This window comes from Osmia lignaria, chromosome 15 (genome assembly GCF_051020975.1).
Source record: "Osmia lignaria lignaria isolate PbOS001 chromosome 15, iyOsmLign1, whole genome shotgun sequence".
NCBI lineage: Eukaryota > Metazoa > Arthropoda > Insecta > Hymenoptera > Megachilidae > Osmia > Osmia lignaria.
The window spans coordinates 3,556,833-3,580,142 of NC_135046.1; the positions used below are offsets into that span (position 1 = coordinate 3,556,833).

Consider the following 23,310-nt stretch of genomic DNA (forward strand, 5'->3'; position numbering starts at 1 on the left):
TCAGCGTCGCGAGACGAGCAAAAGAAGGACAAGAGGATTCCAAGAGGGAATATCGAAAGGCGAAGAGATGTCAGGGGCAACGCTCGCACAGCTGTTGTATACGCTCTAAAAATATTCACCGAACAATATCGGCTTGTCGCAAGACTCCGATCTCAAAGAGCTCTTTTTCTGATAGGACTCGCTAAACGAAGCGTAATACGGTTTTATGGGGCTGTAAATAAATACGTCTGGAGGCATATTGCATAAATGGATCAGATAGATTGATCACACCAGTTTCTTAAACAAAAAATAGGATTTAAAGAAAGGGATATATATTCCAAAAGCAAAACTATTTATTAGGCGTGTGCGAGTACGCGGGAAGTCGAGTCGGATCGAAAAAAATCGGGCGTGCCCGTAATTTCAGGCACCTGCACACCGCTAATTTATGTTTCATCGTTTCAACAATCAGAGAAGGAACATCTTTCTGGAAAATTTGCAAATTTAACCGCGACGCGTTGTGAAAACACCGTGTCGTCCTGTTAAGTGTGAAACGTCTGCTTAAACGCAACGTCCTCACACCTACGAGCGTATTGGGGGGCCGCTGTTGTCGCTCGAAATGAACTCTCCATAATTAAACACGGTCACGGTAAATTAAAACAATAAATACCGAGGTGGCACGACGTGAAAAAACAAAAAAAACAAAAAAAAAACAGGAGTATGGGAGCTGAATTTGTCGCCCACGGTTTTTGCACATTTCCGCGTCGCGCACGCGCCCGTGCAATAACCCTCGGAAATCTTCGCACACTTGTTATATAGGATAAACTGAAATTTATTCGAATATTAATGTAAACTTAGACGAAATCCATAAATTGCTCCTGTAATATTTTTGTTCCGGGTCTCGTAATATTTGAAATTGAATATCACGTGAGGAGCCTTTTTTGTTTTTTCGTCGATTCGAATTGGTCGCCAACGCAAACATTAATTTCCATGGTATCTCGGCGTGGAGGAAAATAAAGGGAAAAGCAAAAGTGTTCGCTGGCAAATGCGAAACGGCCTTCCGTTTGTTGGACATTTTCAGGTCACTGTTCGTTAAAATGCATAAAAAATAATTTGCCCGCGTACAGTACAATTACACACGTGTTTCTTCCATTTTTCATATTTGAATAATTCTTTGTGCCGTTTAATAATAGAATAATTATTATTTTTAAGCTCCTAACAGGTCGTTATCTTAAAATTGATTGTATTAATCACCGATCTGGACCCACTATTTCTAGTCTAATTACCGGTGCAAGCATCGGTCGAAGAATCGTCAAAAGCATTCGGACAAACGTCCCGCAGGACAATTGGTCCCGATAGCGGAGCGATAGGGTGTGCATTCGTCCCTTACGGGGTAGATATGCACCGCAACACACGGCCGTGTATTCTGCACCATTACAGATCGTAGATCTCGAAACGCATCGCGGGTATAAGCCGTGTGTGTCCTCGGTGTTCTCCAACGCACGATTAACATTCTCCACCAGCCGTTCGCCTAGATACCCTCTGGCCAGCTCGTCCACCCTTCCCCCTTTAAAATACGGCATTTGCTGTGTGCAGCTAGTAGCCTTCTCCTCCTCCTCCTCTCTCTTACACCCTCGTGTGTTCGCTATTAACTTCTCGCATTGGCCGATCGGATCGATAACACCGTGTGTCGATGCACCAGCCGTTATCTTCTCGCTAGGCTGCATTAATGCACCTCCAGTTATTGGACGAAATGGTTCTGGCCCGATCTCTGCGAAACGTTGCTCGGACCAGGCTTGATACGTGCCCCGTTGGGTGATCTCTGACGCATTCCGTTTCGCCGGGATTCCTCTATCTCTCTCTACAGTTGACTCGGGTTAATAGAACGTGACAGAACAGTCAGAGATAGAGAGTCACAGCCTTTGAGTTGCATACGGGTGTTCGAAAGTGATACACCTGGATGGATACGCGAAAGAATATCCATCCCAGATTGCGATAGGTGAAGATATTGATCTTCTATTTATTTCACAAAGGTAACTTGTTGATCTTAAGTGTTTGTTTATACGGCGTGATAAACAGTATCGTGTTTATTATTGATCAACCAAGCGAAAACCGAGCAGAGGAAGATGCGTCGAGAGACACTTGCTGGCTAAATGGGTTCCGGGATATCATCAACGATATGGGGTGATTATTAAGTGTATTCCAGGTAATGGAAGCTCGGACTCGTGTCCCTTTTCCAGCTACCAGCTCGCCTATCTATTTATCTACCTGTATCACGCGGATATGCAATTGTACACGGTGTAACGCCCACCCTCGCCGCGGCATGTTCCTCTTCGCTCGCATGAACTGGCTTCGCAATTACGAAATGTGTCGTTTTCAGCGGTTACAATAGGCGGAGCAGAGGATACGCGTTCCCTCGTCGCGTGTTTTCACGGCTAAATGCCGTATAGGGCCTCGTAAGTTACAAATTCCCGCCACTGTTGCAACTAGTTTCATCAGGGGGTCGAAAGACACCTCTCCAAATTATTGAGGAGGGGTTTCAACCGAGCAATAAAGATTTCCCGTTAAGTTTTTCTACGGTAGTCCGGCTGTAAAGTTTACTAGTTTCTAAGCTTCTTACAAAATGTAAGATCGGTGCCGTTAATGCGGATATCAACAATCATCTTTCTTCGCTAGCAATAACACAACATCCTGTCTGCACGCGCGTGTTCGACCCTTGCATTATGACCCCGCAACGCATCCGGCGTTCCCGGATTCATTACGCACGCGTGACACCAACCGGTGCACCCTGTCGTCACGCGTGCACCCTGCGTGCCATCAGCCCGGCACCACGTGCCACCCTCTCACCTATGCGAATAAGCGAACCCGAATAGCCCACGTATGGACCCGCACGTGCTGTCCCGGCCTACCTGATTGCCATTTCCGAGAAGCTTCGTTAATATTTAGTCTATAGCTGTGTCTACGGAAAACCTATGACCCCACGCGACCACAGTTCCACCCGCCGCGCCGCTTTCTTTACCCGCAACCTGATACCACGCATACGGAATGAGGCTGCAGACTGGCGGGCGCATTAGTTGGCAAAGATTGGGCAATATGCGGTCGCGTTGCACTTGGCTCATATTGCGGTTGATATGGAAACGTGGCTGGAGGACACGAAGCGATTCCGGGGATTCGCAACTGGTCAGCTTTAAAAAGGAAAATTGATCTCTGACCCAGCAACCACTTTTTTTCCTTCCACCTTCTGAAGAGGTACGTTCGACGATAAGCGAGGTGTCGATAAAGACGTTCGCAGCGGATAAAACGATGAATTTTCAATGAACGTCAAGATAGAGAGCCAGACGAATAGATAGGACGGACAGTGTGTCCTTACGTGGCCCTTTACAGAAAATGGTTGGATCATCTTGAAAAGCGGTCACGTACAGACAAGAATGACCTTGCTGTCGGACCCCACTCAACGAGAACAATTTATTTACGACATCATAAACTAACGCGTCCAGCATTATTGTACCTGATGATTAACGAATTTCATCCTCTTCCTTCTACACGATGCTCGACTTTATTTCCTGATATTACAGGCATGTAACAAGAAGAAACCTGAAGATAATTTAGAAGAGACTACTGTATTATACTGATGGTTTTCACCATCCATAGCGAATGGTCGACGTTAAGGGTTGTATTCAGCAAATTTTGGATGTAATTTCACGAAAAAAGAAACAGTCAGCAGAGGAGTCTTTGAAAGGAAAGACCTTGGCTGCCGGCAGGCCACGGTCGTTACGTAGACAATGCCGCCATTAATGGTTTAAATCGAATTTAACAGCCTACGAAGCTGCTCCCTGTCTCCGTTACCCTGGATCGAAGTCTCCGACACCCTTTCCTACGTACCTGCCCACCCTTTACACCGATGCACGACCAATACATTGATCGCGATACCGCGGAGAATTTGATTGCTTTACGGGTTACCCGTGATTAGGTAATCTGCCTGTCTCATCCTGTGCACCCTAACACTCCCATCGCACCCCTGTAACCTGGTATTGGCCGCGGATTTAACCGAACGATCCTGCCGGATTTACCGTTGATTGTTGTCGCTGTGTAAGTGCCATTATGATCCGCAAAATATGGCCGATAAGGGTGAATGAATTTGCCAGAGGATGAGCCGTTTACGAATCTGCATGGATCGTTTTGTTCATTCAGCAATCGAAATGGGGGTAGCTTTATTTTAGAAATTGTGTGTAGGAGTTAGAAGTATACCCGACAAAGTGACAACTCTTGCAGAATCATCTAGTTAAATTTTGGTGTATTTGGAACGTAAGGTTTCGCTTGAAATTGAGTCGCATCACTAGCCGATAAATTGAACACGTAATGTGCTACGTTATTAGCATACATCCGCGTTTTGATTGGCTACGGACACAAGTGGTTCGTGCGATCGAATAATTTTACCACTTTATTCCCCGATGAAAACTTCATCGCGTATACAATTCTCGTTTTACGCGTTCGCAGTGGAAATCATAAATAGAGAACAGAGTTTTTCGTTTCATTTTGAAAAGCAGAGTTTGGCTGGAATATTAAGATTAAGCGGATCGTGGAGATTATAATGTCTTGACCCCGAACGCGGGGGCTAAGAAACGACACACCCTCATCGCGCTTATAAATCATTTTATCTTCGTAACGCTACCCCTATGAAGAAAAATGTGCCGGCTGGTGGAACAGAAAACCCATTAGTTTTTCATTTAGCTGTACCTCCTTTGTTTTGAATTTCGTTACCCTTCGTGTAAAGAAAATACAACAAATTTTCGGATACCCGCGCATCTCTGATCAACAACAATCACAGATTACGATTGAATTAAACACGGGGAAAATCTTTGAATTCGCAACCCATTATCAAAATGGCGAGGATTCGTGAAATATTCGATTCGCGAATTACGGGAGCGTAGATATTGCTTCGTTCCATCGATGATCTATATATACCGTGCTTCCTGCAATGTGTTTCTAGTTTAATGTACCGCATCGTGGTAGCCCAAACATTTGAAAAATGTATACACCTCCCACCCTGCGATCGATTACGAAGGGGAAGCAGCGTCGCGGCGGTACGTATCGACTTTGAAATTTTATCGATTCCCCATCCGCGAGTATGATAATGCCGAAACGACCGGGCAAACTGGATCCTCCTCTTTCCTCCGCCAAACGAACAAACTTTCAGCTTGCTTCAACTTGTTTGCGACTTCGTTCCTGTTAATCGCGTGATTTATGTGCGACCCGGCTGTTCGTGAATGTGTAAAATCGCAAGAATAACAGTGTTTCGGTGCGGTGGCTTCTTCTGGCGAGCTTGCAGTTTCAGCTTCTTCAGCTACTGAGAGTATTCTTGTATAAATTCAGGTGAGAGAGTGTTCGAATACGTTCATGTACCGGGCATGTCATATACCCCGAGCACGATATTACTCCCTGCCGATCAGAAGGTTGCAATGCATACTGAGTAGCCATTCCTCTTTTCTCTATTACACGGTCACCTAGCGTATGTATGTATATAGAATATCAGATTCACGAGTAATAACGAATCTATCACAGCCCTCTCTGTTGTAAACGAACGAGCGTCCATCGCGAGTTCGATGCCTGGCGATGGGCAGCGGGGATGAGAAATCGAACGGGGCTTCCTACGCGTTCAATTTTCCTCTATAACTTTGAGACTCATCCTCCACCTTGAATGTTAATATCGAAATGGCATTTTGGATGGCGTTGTTTCGTGCGCCAACTTCCTCGTACGTGATTGTTCGAGCAACAGATGTCGACCGATTTCGGTGCTCGGAAATTGCAGTGATTTTCAAGAAAAGTTTGTTGCGAGTGGCTTTTATCTTGAAATTTTAAAAGATCGCGAGTAATGCAACATTTAGTAACTCCATCGTAATTGCATTCAATTGCCTCCTGCATCCTGCATCCACGCTTCATTCCACAATGAATGTTTCAAGAGAAAAAAGCTCAGAGTTTCAACGAAAAATATCTCTGGTCGCACAACATGAATAATTGAACAGACCACTGCTACCCTTTCGCATTAATTCATTGCCCATTAACTTTCTTTCCATCCACAAGAAGCACAGTTTACTGAAAGAACATAGTCTGTTTATTTCATCGAAACGTTTCAGAGATGCCGTCAGAACACCTGTTGAATGTCTGTTTATCCTACAAAAAACTATAATCTTCATAGTGAATTGCAAATGTACCGTTTGTCGTTTTGCTCTGATAACAGAAAAACTCGATCTTCTCGTGATATTCTGATCCAGTAATGGAAAACATCCTGAAGAACATTTCAGAAAATGGTTAATCATGGATGACAGTAGGTTGTTATGCAACTCAGCGAGGATCTGAATCAAAAGTTGCCGAACCTTTTTATTTTCCAGCAGCTCGGAAATCGGAAGTTCGAGCTCGAAGCTCCATTAACATTTTTCAACCGAGCTTGTTACCATTGTTTGAATTTCGAACGAGCTTTCACGCTGCCTTGCATTAACGATGAACACGAAAAAATAACAGGTTGGACGTGTAGAATTTTAAATCCTGGCTTGGTTGCGTGCGCGATTTCCGCATTGAAAATCGGCTGAATTTCGTTAAAAAGAAACACGAAACGGATAATTTTGTAATGGTCGTGCGTTGAATTGCGTATCAGAGAATGGCGTGGATGTTTTACCGAAAAAAAGGCGCAGTTTGAATAAATGACGAACGCTAACGATCAAAACAAGAGTTCTTTGACCTGTCTTTTCTTGCATGAAATCTTTACAATTCATCGTTAAAAAGTATAACTTTCATGCTCCTCAGGGAAATCATGAGAAACACACACGAACACGTTGCATTGCGATAGCAAACGTCAGACGGAACATAAACTCTATGCATCTGCGAGTGGTACACCGATAGAGAATACTAATGATAACACGGATTTCCCATGTGCCGTTTCTAGTTAGGAAATTCAACGGTAACTTATTTAAAAAATCAACATTTGATGGTTCATATGCAAATTTCGTCGAATATTTTTAATGTATAAACAAAGAAATAATTTTGTGTACGCCGAAGTAAAATTATAGTCACTTTGATTCTTTGTAGTCTCGGATATCTATAAAATTTGTCCCAGTAGAATATAAAGACTTAACTATTTATTAGTTGATTTATGACTCCATACTTTTCCATCAGAGTCGCGTAAAATCGTCTGAGTTTTATTTCATCTTCAATGTAGCGGCGATAAATTGCTCAGATTCTCAGCCATGAAAGTTGTCAAAGCCGAAAATTAAATAGAAATTCAGTTGTGTGAACGAGGTAGTTACGGTCTCTCGACGTTCTTAACAATGTCGCCGAAACGAGTGTAATCTCGTCGACAGGAAATTTAATAAAAACCTCCCTCTTTACGTTCTCGTAAACGAACGAAACATCGACGATCAGCGATTCACCGGCTACAATTGAATAGCAAGAGTATACATAGTCCTATATCAGGCATGGGCTAACAAACGAAGAAATTAACCGTGTCTGTCTTATATCATCGAGGGAGAAAATATTCGTCTGTTTCCTGAAAATTCACGCGAGAGAAGTGGTTAAAGGAGAACCCTATCCTCGTTTTTCATCTCGTCCATTGTCGAGGCACACAATTCAGAAGCCTATTATGGTTGTTACTCTTTCAGGCTGGCAGACAGATGTGTGTATGCGTTGGACAGGATAGTCGGCAGTGACGTGTTTGTACACCGATACCTACGTTATATTGCGTTCGGTTGTGGTGCAACAAGCGATGCAATATACTGGCTTGCCACCGAGTTCCTCTCGATCCTCGCTCCCGCCTACTGTCCTCTCGAAAATCTAGCCACTAGTGTTTATTTACGTCGGTCCATGGCCAAACGATTGCTAGCTTTTTCCTATCCCCTTTCTTTTTGGGCCCGTGTACATCGAACAATACGATACGTTATTGCGATCCGCGAAATGGGCCACGGCGGCGCGACGCGACGTAACTGAGTTTCGGCCGCGTCCTTTGTGGCCGCTCCATAAATCATACGCCGCAGGATCGTTTCTCCATACGAGCTTTTCATTGCGCGACCGATTTCGCCGGGGATGATTTGTCGCTAAGGAACTGTCTGCCACGGTTCGATGGCAAGCTGCGCTTTCTACCTACCAATTGTATCGGTACGGTACAATATTTAACACGTTCACCGTCGCAGTAGAAATACTCGTACATAGTCAGACCTAGCTAAGCTTTTTTATCTTGAAAATGGCAACCGGTGTAAATTAGGGTAGCAGGTACAGGTGTGAACGTTATTTCCTCGCGGATAGGCAACATTTGAGAAAAATAAGCCGGCGAAAAGCAGGAACGAGAGGTAAGCAACTTGATGCAGAAGAGCAATGCTCTTTCTCTTCTCTCTCGTATCGTACTCGACGGCAACGAATCGAGCCTGGGCTTTATTTATTCATAGAATCTTCCATTCTACCTTCTTCCAGCTTCTTCGCCGAGGCTTTTGTTTAATTAAGCAATCGGCAAAGTGGCGAGGTGAACCGCTGAAACGTCAAGATTCTTTTCACATGCCGGCACCTTTCTTCCTCAACATCTATCTTGTTAATTACCGCAACTGTGAATATTATTTGTTGCCCGAAGGTTTCATTCAAAAAACCAACCGAGCGCTTCAACGTTTCCTGCCGTTAAATCAATGATAAAATTTGTGCCCTTTGAAAGAGGAAAAAATTATAACGATGCAATAGATATTTTTCACGGTAGAACGGATTCTTCTTTTGTTTCTCCCTCGTAATGATCTGTCTCGACGATGCAAATAATTAAATTTCGCTTTACACGCGAGTTACATCGTACTCGTTCGTTTCTCCTCGCTTTTTACCCAAAGATTACAGAAAAAGAAGCAAGAGGATACATTTTCTAATTAAAAGGGAAAACGTTAATTGCGTTTTCATTCGCGAATGTAAGCCGACTTCAATTATATTCGTCCGCGGCTATTATTTAACGGCGTATGCGCGATTTGCGGTTTAATATTACGTATAATGTCAGGCCAATTGTCGCGGCCATGATTTCGCGAAATGCAAAGTAAATTTTGCCATGGAATTCCGGTGCCCTCCGCCGAAATTACTACCGTACAGCCGACACTCGCATTGTATTAGTTTCTGAATTATTCCCTCCGAAATACAGAGCAAACCGAGATGGCGAAAAGTCATTTCGTATCACTTTATCCTTGTGAGATAAAAAGTAGCGCCGTTAAGTGCAAAATAATACGCTAATATTTTCTGCCAAAAAAAAGGGATTTCATGAGAGAATGTAGCAAGATAAAATGGTCAAAAATATCACTGAACCTGTTCTATTATAAATGTAATTATTAATGGTTATGAATGTTTTCAGATTTATTTTTATGTATACTTTATGACAAAACATTTTTGAAACTTTTTTGAGTAAATACCGTTTATTGTCATGTTATTAACAATTTTAAAAAATTCGTTATGAAAAAAAAGATTGGACCTTTGTTGGGAACGAACCTGCGACAAAAAGGTTTCGAACAGTTTCGAAAGTGGATGGTATATATATACCTTCAATTAATCAATTAAATAATTTTCTGTATTGATATATTGCTCTGTCGAATGCGGAAATATTAAAAATCTCACAATACAGCAACTGTATAAAGGGAAGGCAAAAATTGAAAGCAGTTGTCACGATTTCGCAGAAAATATCTCGACAATATCGGTGTTTAATTGACCCCACTAAAAAAACTGAAAGAAATTGAGAATTGTAGTCGTTCAGTATTTAACTGCTGAAACAGTAAAAAACTAGTGGCTCGAAAACTTCAAAACAAAATCTACATTTTTCGATCATTTTTTTTTTTCATTTTTGATTTTTCACATTTCTTTGCAACGATAAAATCTGAAAAAATTCATAGCCATAAATAATCATGCCCAGAATATTTCAAAATTTTTGCATGTCATTAAATAGAAAAAATGTGGTAAAAATCGATAATTCGATTTAACCCTGTAACTATGCTTTCGATTGAGATAGAGGGTTAAAACTTTGTACTCAATATTTTCTTTTGGTAAGCTATTGAAAAATGTATTGCCATGTAAAATCGATTCAAAAGCACTTTTGCTTATCCTGCTACACTACATATTTATAGCGTTCGAATCTTGATCTCAATCTCGAAACCACAAATCAGTAAAATTCTTCTGTATATATACGTTCAAAATCCGTGCTCCTTCGAACCTGATATCCACCAACATCCCGGGAACCGGAGGTTAAAGTTCGAACGTTGAATCTTGTCAGGCAAGTGCGAAAGGTAGAGACGGAGAATCTCTAAGATGGGAACAGCATAGCACGAAGTTTACGAGAATCGTCAGCTAATACTAACATGCTCGAGAGTCGAGAGTTTTTTGCAAATTGACGTAAATTCCCTGCCACTTCTTTCCCTTCTTTTCCCGTTTTACGATGTACGTGCGTGAAACCGCATTCGCTACAAATAATGTTTTACTACGGTCGTTGACCGGATTTCAGGACCTCGATCGCCTCAACAATTGCCACCTCTATTCGCATCAAAGTAATTTTTTGACACGTTGATTGTCTCCGAAAAAGGAAATAGTTCGCAAAGCAGTCGTTTGAATGCTAACGCGGCATTAACATCGACTCTAATTTTCCATATTTCATACGAGTTGCGGTTTCGTCGCGATGCCACTCGCTCTGTGTCAAACTTCCGGTAGGAAAAATATTACGTACCAGAGATCAAAGCGACAGCCGACAGTTCACTTCTACGCTAATTATACAGTCGCCACAACCGGTGCGCCAGTGCAATGTGGCTAACACTTCTGATTCAACGGTCACGGTGTTTCTCGATTCGTTTGTACACTAATTAAAGGTAAATTCTACCTCGCGCAGTGAATTTGCTAGATTTGTTACAAATGTTCGAAAAATGATTCACGACCAAGTATTCTTATATTTTTTTAATGGAAGTGCGGGGCTATCCTAAAATTGGGGTCGGAAATTTTGGATTTTGGACGTGACCCTAAAAGTTCGTCGATCGCTAAATTTGTTTGTAAAGTTCAAAGTATCCGTAATATCTATTTTTAAAAAATAAAAGGAACATAAATTATTGTGTTAATAAATCCCTGATCGTGACAAAATGATCGTGATTTAACATAGAAATTCGTCAAGCTATAGCGGCGAGATCGGTGATATTTTTGATACCGTTTACCGAGCGTGCTAGAAGCCTCATAAAATGCAAATGTTGTTAGCATTCCTTTATATTCGCTTATACTTTTGCAATCCTCCCGTTCTATATGTATAGGTATCCGCACCTCTCTACACAGGTACGTTCCGCACGTTTGATATTCAAACGCTGAGATTTACGAGCGAATGAAAAATACATATAACCGACGTTGTAACACTTCGTCCACGTCGCTTTCGATCCGCCACCTTTTCATACGAATAATTTCCAGCCTGCGATTGCTATTCATCTGTCGCGACGTGCTCGCCTGTTTATGAAAGAGAATAACGTCGTTTGCATGATGATAATAGTTCGATAAACGTTCGACGTGATTATATTTCTACGTTATCTATTCTATACCGATCTCGTGACGACGTTAATTGTTCGGACAATTTGATAATATTCGATCGATTTATCCGTGACAAAATTACGTCGAAAGCGTATTTTCGTTCAACTATAACGCGATTATTTCTCTATACACGGAGTATCACTATTTTCCCTTGAGAAAAAAAAACGAAAACTTGTCTCGATAATTGTCAGGAAGAGGTAAGAATCAATGTCACTGGAGTGGACAATTGTCATTGTTGTTTCACCCACGGCTTTGGCTCGTGCTAGCCGCCAATTCTATGGGATTTGTTCTCGACCACCCCTCTATGCCGCAGGCTTGTTTCAAGTTTAACCCCCTCGTTTCATCGGTGTGTATGGTTGTAGCCGAGGATCGGCCACAACGAGCACGTTGTATCGGCGTATAAGCGTCGTAGGTGGGCCACGAGGGTTACCGAGGATGGTATGGGAGTGAGATTTACGAGCTATGCGGGATGCGACGTGCACAGGGACGGCCGCGAGAGTGGCTGCCGTGGCCACGACGCCGGCGTCGTTGTGCTTTTTCTATAGTTCGGTGATTAAACAGTTTAATATCACAAATACCGGCCTGGACAATACGGCGGCTCGACGGGCTGGTGTGAGTACCCACCCTGGTCCGAAACCACCCTTTGTTCCCGTTGTTCCTGGTCCATCACCCCCTCCTCTTACCCCACCGGTATTTTTGAGACTCGAATAGTTTGTTTTGCTTTTTCACTGCTTCCTTTTTTACGTTTATATTTATTTTTAGAAGGAACCTGACTGCGAATTATTCTCCGGTAGCACTTTCTCATTCAGAGATCTGACATAAAGCGGTACGTTTAAATTTCTTTTCGATAATGGACGGATACAAACAAGAAACGCGTGTGCACTCGTTTTGTAAGGGAAACGGAATCGTAAAACCCTGGTCGTCATAAAAAGTCGAATCGCTGAACACGTGAATCAACCGTAGAAATCTCTTTGCTTTGCGTGCAAATAAGAAAGCGGCACGGCGGTGTTCTAGTGGTGCATGGAAAGTTAAATCGGACCCGTGTTCCTTAAAACTTTATTGTCGTCCTCGTAACTCCGACGGGACAAAAAAATTTTACCACTTCAGTTTCGTGCATTTAAACTATGAACGCGATGGAATTGTTTTACGCTGTTGCTTGGTATTTCGTTTCCATCGTTTCTTCGCGTTCTCCCTTAAGGTTGAACGTGACCCCGAGAATATTCAAAGGCCTGGCAATCTTAGAGGCTTCATTCGAGCCGTGAGTAATTCGACCCATAAAATAATTTCGTCGAATTGTTTATAATTTGAAAATTGGGGTAGACGGAGTATTTTGTGAAAGAAACGATGATCGCGTGAAGAGGATAGATTCGAAGCGATCGTGTTTTAGGTGGACTTGGAAGAACGGAAAGAACTTGTAACCCTGAAGAAGCTATATTGGTTCGCCAAGAAGAGTTACCAAGCCACAATTCATTACGAAAATCGATTCGGTCGCGGTAGTGGCTGATTGGAGATGGTCATTGGATTTCTTCTTGTCCTTCCCTCCTTTTTTCTTTCTACATCTTCCCTACTTTCATTTCGAACGCTAAATTTGGCTAACGATCGATGTGAAACTATTGCTTTTCCAGTGGAAAGAACTCCTTTATTGCTACTGAAGAAATTTCAATTTCGAAACCAATACAAAATCTGTTGATTTTGAAAAATATTGATTCATTTTTTGATGCCATTGGTTGTTAAAGAAAAACCAATCAATAAAGGATTCTTCTAATATGTATTTTCTAATTTTTAATTAGTGTTAAGTTATAAAGAGATAATGCTTATCTATTTTATTTGTAGGCAGAAATACAAATAATATAGAACTCGAAATGGACAAAAATTTAGTGGCCATGGTGTTACTTATCCGACTGAGCAAATCACCTAGTAAACGCGGACCCTTCAGAAGGGAATTCCTGAAATATGTGAAATATTCCAGGAACGACGCGTTTACAATGTGTTCCTCCAGGCTGTATGAGAGATTTCACGTCAAGATTTAAGTACGATCTCTCTTCCCGAAGAATTTCGTTGATAAAGTTCGACGAACGGTTCATCGTACATATTGTCTTCGCTATTCTAGCGAGAATTTCTCCTTTCACCGGCACGTTGAACCCTCTGTTTACTTCAGAATGATTCATAATTTCCGCAAACTGTGCAATGACACACAGTCAACGACGAAACACACGAATTCAGTGCAAACAGCCTGCAAGCAGAGCCTAAAGCGATACGTTTCGCTTCACGTGTCCTCTCGACGGGATAAATAATTTACACTTTGCCTTGTCGCGAGAGTTTCCATCCAACGGCTCACGTTGGATGTAACAATCTATCGTTTTCAAAATAACATTCAATCTGAATGTTACTTTTGCTACGAAAACACACCCGCATCTTCTAAAAATTAGAGGAAAAATCGAAACAGCTCTGCCTGATGACGTTTGATTTTCTTTTTTATTTCAATTTTCAACAGATCACAGCCCTTATCGAAGAAATAAGAAACCGATCCATATTCTCACCTTCTCTGTAACAGTTTTTCTGCAAATACATTGTGTCCCCATAAAATCCTTATACAACGGCTTACGTGATCCATGGGGATCGCTTTGAGTCAGTTGGATCCACGGAATTCGGATTTAAAAACCTTGCAATTCGTCCATCAAGCCGACGCTTTGCGTGGCTACAATTTCGGCCAAAAAGTCGGTCCGCCTGTCGGCGCGTACGTGTGCGCTTTCGGCGGAAAAACGGTGGCTCCCGGAATATTCGTATAAACGCGAGCAAAGGTTGCAGATGTAGATTGTTAACGGGAGCTCAATCAACGTACATATATGGGCGTGACGTGAGCACCAGGTGATGGAACGACACGGTGAAAAGCGAAGAGGTAGAGAAAGAGGAAGCGGAACACAGAGGAAAATGGAGGGGCGTTCCGTGTGACCGCTAGATTAGTTTTGTTCGAGGCAATTTGAATTTAGATTAGTTGTCGCAAATTGTCGCGACCGATCGTCCCGCGCCGATGGAACACGCGTTACCCTCGCGCCGGTTATTTCTCCGCGACTCTCTTTGTATTTACACCGCAATCCGCTTTGGCTTGCATACATAGAACGTCGAAAAAAACGCATTAAAGAAAGATGAACGAAAGGACAGTAAGGGGAAAACGATGGAAGTCGAACCGGAGGAATTATAATTTAACAGGAGACTACCTCTGCGAAAATATTCAACAGTTTTGTTAAGCCGGGCTTCAACAAGGTTTCCGGAAATTTATTTTGAATTGAATGTACTTCGTGAACCGAGGAATCGTAACTCCGCTCTATTATTTTAACGTCATAAAAAAAAGAATCAACTGTCAGTCCTGTATCGATCGTCCTCATTAACAACCCAAACGATGTTGATTCCGAATACGATCGCGAGCGAGCAAAAAAGGCGACGAAGAAACGGGCAGGACAGCAGACTAGAAACTAAAAGAACTTTAAAGTCAGTCGTGCCGGGTATCCCCAAAGAGGAAGCTTTCTTTCCACACGTACGCAATCGAGGGTGGTGGCGGGTGAAGGCCAAAAGAAACTAAAAAAAAACAAAGAGAAGGAGAAAGAGGTCGGTGGTCGACAGAGGCGCAAAGGTGGAAGGCGAAAGAGGAAGAGGAGGAAACGAGAGGATGAGAGAGCTCCGAGTATTTCGCCAACTTGGTAAGCCGAGTCGAGATCGCTCGCGTGAGGATTTCTCCTCAAGGAACACCCTCTTCTTTCATTCTTTCTTTCTTTCTCTTGTACAGCTTTCTTCCGCCACAGAAGCGAGTTTTTCGCGAGCAGATTAAGGATCCCGGATGCCGAGGCTAGACGACAGCAGTTGCATCGCAGTCGCGCGTTTAACTTCCGTCGACCAACAGGAAAAAGAGAGGAAAATGAAAGCGGTACCGGTGATAGCGACGAAAACTGCTTCGCCGGGAAGTGGCGTTATTTTGAATCCGATCGAACTACCCTTGCTAAGGAACGGTTATGCGAAAAAGTGGTGCTGTTTTCCGAGAAAGATCCCGGCTATGTTTACGGGCCGGATACCAGGAAACTCGAATGGGAAACAGATACCGTCGATTCCTGGCACAATCGAACGGTAATGGAAAATCGTTTCGTTCCCCGAAGACGAACATACGCTTGCTAAGTTGAAACTTTTCTCGATTGATTCCTGTGGTTGCGAGAATGCTCGTATAAAATTAAACAAACTCACCGTTTCACCCCATAAATCCACTCGGTGATTTTATAAGATAAGTCTCGTCAGTCAGTTTTCCCTATTGTTCGCCCTTGGTTTTCCACCCCAGACGGTTTTTCCTGAAACGACTGTAGAATAGAGGGAACAGACATTCGACCCATGGGAGGAGGTGGACGCGGAATAAGGAGAACGGAGAGAACGTCCAATGACTGAGCCATGATCAAAGATAATTTCCGTTCAAAGATTAAGGATTACTCCCGTGGGCCACGTGGCCCGTCTAGGAATCAAAGTCCGTCGAAATATAAAATGCATGAAGCGAGAATCCCTGGGGGGTACGTGAAACCCTCTGTGCCTGTGCCTTCGAACGTGTACGAAACCCGTATACCGGTCTTTCCTTCCTATCACCCTTCGGCAGGGGTGCGTTCCCGATGTACACGCACGTACGAGCACGCGGAATGAGTATTGTACGTTTCCTGGAAATAATAGGGGTTGTGGTTGAAAATCCTAATGTTCTGTGCTTCGATTTTTTTAATTCAAAAATGTTTAAACATTTTTATCGATACAAAGAAATCTTTTTCAAGCGGTGTGCGGGTACCCGAAATCACGAATGAGTTCCCAACCCGAATTAACCCGACTTCTTCAGAGCGAATGGAATTTTCCATTCCGGGTACCCGCACACCCCTACCGTTTTCATCAACCTGTCGCCTCAAGCGATGCGTTTATTCTCTCAACTACAAAAAAAAAAAAAAATTCAAAAATCCTACAACATGTTTTATCGAACAACTGTCGCGACAATTTTCCGAACAACTGTCTCTCAGGAAACTGACGCGTCCTGCTGTGAAATTTTTGAAATCCAAATTACCGATCCACGCTTCACAAAGGAGAGAGTCGATAGGCAATAAGTAGCAAGTTACGTGGCAAACAACGAAACGTATTTCGATAATAGTTTCCCGTGATAACGGGTTTTACAGCGAAATTCGAAGTCTAAATCAGCTCGAGTTTCTGACGTGTACTAACTGCTAGTGACGTGAACCGTATACCGCGTCTGTAACTCGTACAGGTGTATGTTCCTGGTACTTAACGGAGCAAGGTAATCCTAACCCTTGGCTATTAAATTAATCAGTCAAACAACGCGGAACATTATTAACATAAACTTCAAAATAATCACGAAAAGCTCGTTGCAATTTAGTGTAAATACGAATTTGAATATTTCTAATTCGGAGTAGCAGATGAAAACACAATGGTCAGCATTATCATCCATAGCGGATTTTATGTGGTGGCCATTCAATTTCGTATGATACCGTTCTGGCTTGGGGAATATGGACAAATATATCGTCTGGAGAACGGATAATATGGAAAGGCTCTCATTGTCTCGATATCAGATCGAATGAACGACGAGTAAAACCGTTCTGCTCTTCGCGACCCCTTTGCCACCGTACATTTACCGTGTTTAAATAGCTAGATGCGGTCTACACCAGTTCTCCCCTATTCGGACCGCGGTATTATCTAATTCCGATGAATTATTAAATGAGTTTGATAACAAATGTCGCCTCCAAATCGACCCTTGCTATACACCTTCCACAGAATCTGTTCCAAACTTTGCTTATCTTTTCACCCTCGTCCTCTATCTTCCATAATTCGAGAGATTTTAGATCATCAAAAATATATCTTGTAACATATAATATTTTTGAACTACCCTCGTTGCTCTTCTTCGAGCAGCTATCGTTTCCCACCCTCCTCAGACTCTTCTCTTCACGGAATTATCTGGTCGCCTAAGGGCTGCCATCTGTTTCGCTAGGGGAGCACACCCCTAATTAGCTACAGCGACAGTTGTAAGCGGGCTAAATTTAATATCTAATGTGTTCGCGAGGTCTGCGCGCTACGTGGTGCAAATACAAACGATTTTTGCACGTTTCGACCACTCGTTCGGCAGTTTTTTTTTTGTAAATCAACCCCTAGCTGGGATCAACCGTGGCTAATGCAAAAATATTTCCACGTTACGACAGGATTAGCTTATTCAGGGACGAGGGATGCTTCGATGATTCTACCGTTGTGATCTTTTTAGGGACAATTTCATGTAGGGTCCTAACTACCCTCGTAGTCGTTTATATTCTTTTTACCATGGAAAATTTATCCGAAAATTAATTTCCGTGAAGGCTATCGGCGTTAGTTAAATTTCCAGCGGTATGGAAATGATCGAAAGGGACGTGAAATATGTAACAATATCTACAGATTCCTTTCGCCTCCGGTGAAGGAAATAGTAAAAATTCAGACGCGAGTAGTGGCACGGATTATCCTACTTTTCCCTTCGCGCACATATGTATGCGTTCGTGAATATTCATCTGGCTCTCATCCGATTATCCAAAAGTATCTCCGTTTCCACTCGCTTCCATCTCGCGGTTGAAAGATGAACAGAAACGAAAGGAAAGAAAATTCGAGGCCGTATAACGCCTCGATTGCTTAAAAGTGCATAAAAATTCGAAAAGTTCCTAAAATAATTTAATTGCCAAAAGTTGAAGACAATAATATGTAATATGAAGGACAAAGGAAGATCCTTTAAGAGGAAAGCGCTCAAGGTGTGCTTAGAGCAGCGTGTAACTAGCACCGGGCTACATTAGGGCCAATTCATTTGCATGCACTTTTACGTCCTTCCGCCCTCAAACAAATATTTATCGCCCGAGGTTTCCCCTGTGTCGCCTCGTTTATGAATTATGCATGGGGTAACACGGGGCCGCGTAGTAGCTCATTCCTGGCCGCAATTTCGCCATTGAAGTGTAATTTCAGCGGGTGCCGCGGTATTAGAACCAGCAACGAGCTTTTTGCAACAACGCTTACCGGAAGGAGACGCCTGTAACCAGGTGTCGTTCAAAACGACGTCAACAAGTACAAAGGCTCTTCCCTTTAGCTCGACAAAGTACAAAGGACCGAGAAAAGGTTATTTCGCGTTTGCTAAATGAATTTGATAACGTAAAATGAATGAATTAAAGTATCAACGGTTACACGAAACAAGAGTTCAAATTTCCGAGGATCGAAATCGAGTTCAATATCGTCGAAAAAGAAACGGTTCATTAACGAACGTTTTCGTCGCCGGCAATTTCAGCCACATGGCTGTCGCGCAAATTTATTTTCCACTGTTGAAAACACACGCCTTTGACCGTGTATTTGAACGGACTATAATATCCGGGAGTACTTCGGCCCACTGTCGGTTTTCTGATTTAACATAACCATAAAATAATTTTTAACAAAAAATACAACCAACTTCAAAATGCGCTAAAAGGTGTAAAATAATTTCTATTTTATTTATACCAATGTTCCACAGCTATTAATAAAACATATTTAATCGTTAAGTAGTATACTAAATACATTTCAACCTTTCCAGAAGCGGCGCAAAATTAAAAATATCCGAATAAACGATGCTGCCAATAACGATTTGATTGCGGTATGGCGAACTTGCTATCTAAATTATCAAATGCGTCAATTGGTGACCCGCGAGTCATAGGTTGCCGACGCCTGACTAGGGAACATCGGGGACTGATACACTACGATTTTGATGAAACTTTGTATAAATATTTATGAAGATAGCTGTAATTCATGTCCGTTTTTTTCTTTGAGGAAGATATCAATCCTTTTATCTGAACCGCCGTTTCTATATACGTGCTTATAAGTCGTAAATAACAAAAGATATAAAACAATGGTTGAAATAAAGGTTATACTGTTTCTTGAGATTTATAAAACTGTGTGTAAATTTTTTTTTTTAAATCATCCTTTTTGCAAAATTGAATTCCCCCTCCTTTTTGAAAAACTACCTTTTTTTCAATCAATAAAAGCGCCTATTTATTATGAATTTAACAATGTATTAGAGTGTATAGTTGTTTTAATTATTCCGATGGAGTTTTTGATTTAAGTTTTTTGATCTGTCTATATTGATCCCTAACTCGACTTATACTTGCGACGTTGATAAGATTTTTGATAAGAACCATTTTTCCATTCGTTTTACATGTCATTTACATAATTGTAAAATTAATTTCATCATCATATGACGAAGTACATATATTTTGTAGTTTTTCTATAATATACAGAGTACTTATCTACATATAAAAATAAATTGAAAATGTAGAGCAAGTAAAAAAATTATGATCGAATTGAGTAAGCTCCTCCTTTTTCGAAGTTGGTTAAAAATCAAATCCGAGGTTACGCGTTGATCGAACGATGCGCGTTTAAATCGCTGTTCAAACAGCCACGAGTGCTGTCAGGGAAAACAGAGGAAAGCGATGTACGGTGGATATATGTAAACGTTGATTGATCGACAGTTCGTGGAATCAATTGGTCATCCAATGAAGTGAACAATAATAGCATCGAAAAATGTTTAAAACGAGAGCCATTCAATCAATCGACGCTTGTAATCGTTATTAATTCATTTTGTAAAATCTATGATTGATTTTGTTCTTCAACGACCTACCGTAACAAAGAAAAATTATTGAAAAATTTATTCGACTCACCGGTGGTGAAAGCTGCGGAAGCTTGCCGAGTGTCGAGCAGCATGACGAAGGCAACCATAAAGACAGCCATCATCCTGGGCACAAAATTGAACCTGGTTCCCCTGCTTTCTCTAACCATTAGCCTAATTCCGGGCTGCAGCTTGCCGAAATCGTTAGCACAATCACGATTCGCGTAAGAACCGCATCCGCAATGAACAGACACACCACCGGCGTCTCTGGTTTCTTTCAAGAAACGATCAAGATTGGCCTTCCGTTCGCGAAACGATGCTCTCGAGATACACCAATGTTTATCCGCGCACGCACGCTGCCCGTTTGAGCGTTCGAACGATTCGTCGAGCTTGGCGCATCGGAAACGTTCTCCGTAAGCGGTATCCGGACGACCTTCCATCCCAACCGATCACAGGGTAAACAAACTTACGCACGTTCCACTTTTTCGATAGGACAACGATACACGCGTGGTCGATTAGGCGAGGATTTTATAAAATATTACGTCCCTCGAGCGCATCCTAGATCAGTCGATTTCGATCTGGATCGATGAGGAACAACCACGAGTCCCAGCGTGTCGAACACGCGCGCGATCGTCGATCGACGACGACGAAAATATCCGCGACTGTACGCTTGGAACGCCCGGCGTTGACTGGCGTCCTCGAGGAGCAAGAGGACCGCGTCGAGCAGACGTGAACACGCCGACGTCCTGGCGTCGCGGCGCATATCACCGCCACCCCTCTAGCAAATCTCTCACCCTTTGGCCGAACCAAGCCAATCGCCGCTTACCAGTCGCCGCCCATCGCATCGCAACCCTGGCACCGCCCCCGAATTAAGATTTTCGACTTTTCTTAGTCGAAGCCGGTCGCACGCGTGCTGTGCCTCTCCCTTTCAATCCCTTTTGCTAACCAACCCCCTCGCCGCAGACTTGCTTTCGCGCACATACACACTAACCGTTCTCTTACACTCTTTGTCCGAGCCGGTTCAGCATGCGAACAACGTGCCGGCTGCAAGAAGGAAATCGCGAAGTACGCGGCTAATTTTAACCTCTTGGCTAGCTTCTGTTTAACTTCGAACGAGATGTTCCTGATCCGAGCACACGCTACTGTGCCATTCAAAGCGACGAACAGATGCTCGGCTTTGTTGTTGTTTCGGGGCCGTCTTCTGTTGTACGGGAATTTTCGAGGATGAACGCACGGTTTGTTTATTGTTTATACGACCTACTTAACTGATCCTCGGTGAACCTGCTCCTGACCGATCACGAATATAATTATACATCTATTATGGTGTAAGATTATGTAGACTACCACACTAATTTTTAATAATGTAATAACATTTTATATGTACTTATTATTTAATCATTGAATAAGTTGTTTTTAATTGTATACCGTTAATATTAACCCTTTCAACTTTAGTGAGTAAGCTTCTGGCTTGTGAGATATCCGGGTATCCGGGTCATCTGTGACCCAGGTCGCTGGGTATCTCATGAGATATATGAGACAATTGACATTAAAATTATCAGTTTTACATGATGATTCCTCTTCCATTGCAAAATACCGAATACTCATAATAAAATTTGAACAGAGTAAAATGAAATTCACAAATTGCGATTAATCTGTTCGTTTCTTATCTCTGATGTGGCCTTTCCAGTCTACTGAAACTCTTTCAAGATCTCAACTGTCTCACGTATCTCATGAGATACCTGAGTACCCGGCTGTTGTCTACCCGAGTATCTCACGGGTACCTGATCCGAAAAAGCCCTTAAATATCATTCAAATTTTCCAAATATTAACTTTTACAATAAAGATTAAACAAACAGTATCCATCAAGACAAAGAGAATTTACTTTTGCCAAAACTTCATAGGGTGGTTTACTTTCAAAGAAGAAGGAAACAAGAGAAGTGGAGAAAAATATTTACAGTTGATGCAGAATCATGTAGAATGTGACCGCGGCACCATTAGAATAATAGTGCTCATCTTTTATCAAAAGCAAGTCGGGAATGTACAGAGTGCGCTCATTTCGTATGACATTTCATTTTCGTGAAAAATCGTGGGGCTAGCTACCTCGTGTGAAATAGAGCGTGCAACAGACACCAACTTTGCGCCCGTGGATACTTTCAAACTGTGATTCCACGTCGTTCAAATATTTTGCACCGAAAATTTACGTGCCTTGCAACTTGGACATCACTCTATTTCCCCCCTTCGCGGCCGCGATAAACTGCGCACACGAATATCATAGAATTTTTCTTCCGCGGACAAGGATCTGAATGCTTTACGAGTCTTGACAATAAAACGTTGTCTTATTAAATTTTGGGGACCATATTCTTCTATCCACTGTAAAACGACTTCTAGCCACTTCTTTGTAATTGTTACATTAGAAGTTTGGAAAAATAACATGGAATCATGGTTGGAGAGCCGCGGTCGCAAAATAAAATTACTATTTTTGGCCGGGCTAAATCTGCGCTATAACCATTGGTTAATTTAGATTAGTCTATTAGAAGATACGGTCGGAGTTATGCTTCTGTTTACCGAGAAAGGGACAAGTATCTCCGAAGATCGCGAATTTGATTAGACGAAGAAGATTCTATCTAAATTTCTGTAATTCCTGAGACGATATTCAACGATGGTAAAAATTATGATCCGAAAAGATACTTGGAACAGTTCCATTTACCGAACAGACTTTCAGTAAATTTTTTATTAGAAATAGGTGGACAATTGTGGCGCAGAAAATACTTATTTTCTAAACAATTCTGATTGATGGGGGCGAATATTTCCGAAAACTTTCCCAAATATCGGAGCTCTATGTTGAAGTTTCCCATGAAACTGGGTCATATACTGTTCTTTCAGTGGCTGTACGCGGACCGGCTGCACAAAACAGACTTGCGGTAAAACGTGCACGCTCGTAGCAACAAATATTTAGCTATCTTTAGTTCACGCTGAAGTAACGTGAATGCAGCGTCGAAATTAATCGAAATCGATAGGTGAAAAATACTCGGGACGGTGTAAATATTTGAAAAAACGTTTCGACTCTATCCCTCCATACAACAAACATTTGCCGAACTAGTTACCAATGCGAATTCTGAAAA

General features: G+C 42.2%; 1 protein-coding gene across 2 annotated transcripts in view; it reads right to left on the reverse strand.

Annotated features, from left to right (window-relative positions):
• The window catches only part of LOC117600482 (lachesin), a 134,706-nt gene extending 113,820 nt beyond the window's left edge, over positions 1–20,886 (reverse strand). The window contains exon 1 of one of the 2 annotated variants that reach the window (XM_076692758.1): positions 20,241–20,886. In XM_076692758.1, coding sequence (XP_076548873.1) covers positions 20,241–20,628 — 388 coding nt within the window. In that variant the 5' untranslated portion in view covers positions 20,629–20,886. The remainder of the gene's footprint in view (positions 1–20,240) is intronic. The other variant, XM_034315986.2, reaches the window with a different exon arrangement.
• Positions 20,887–23,310: the final 2,424 nt, after the last annotated feature.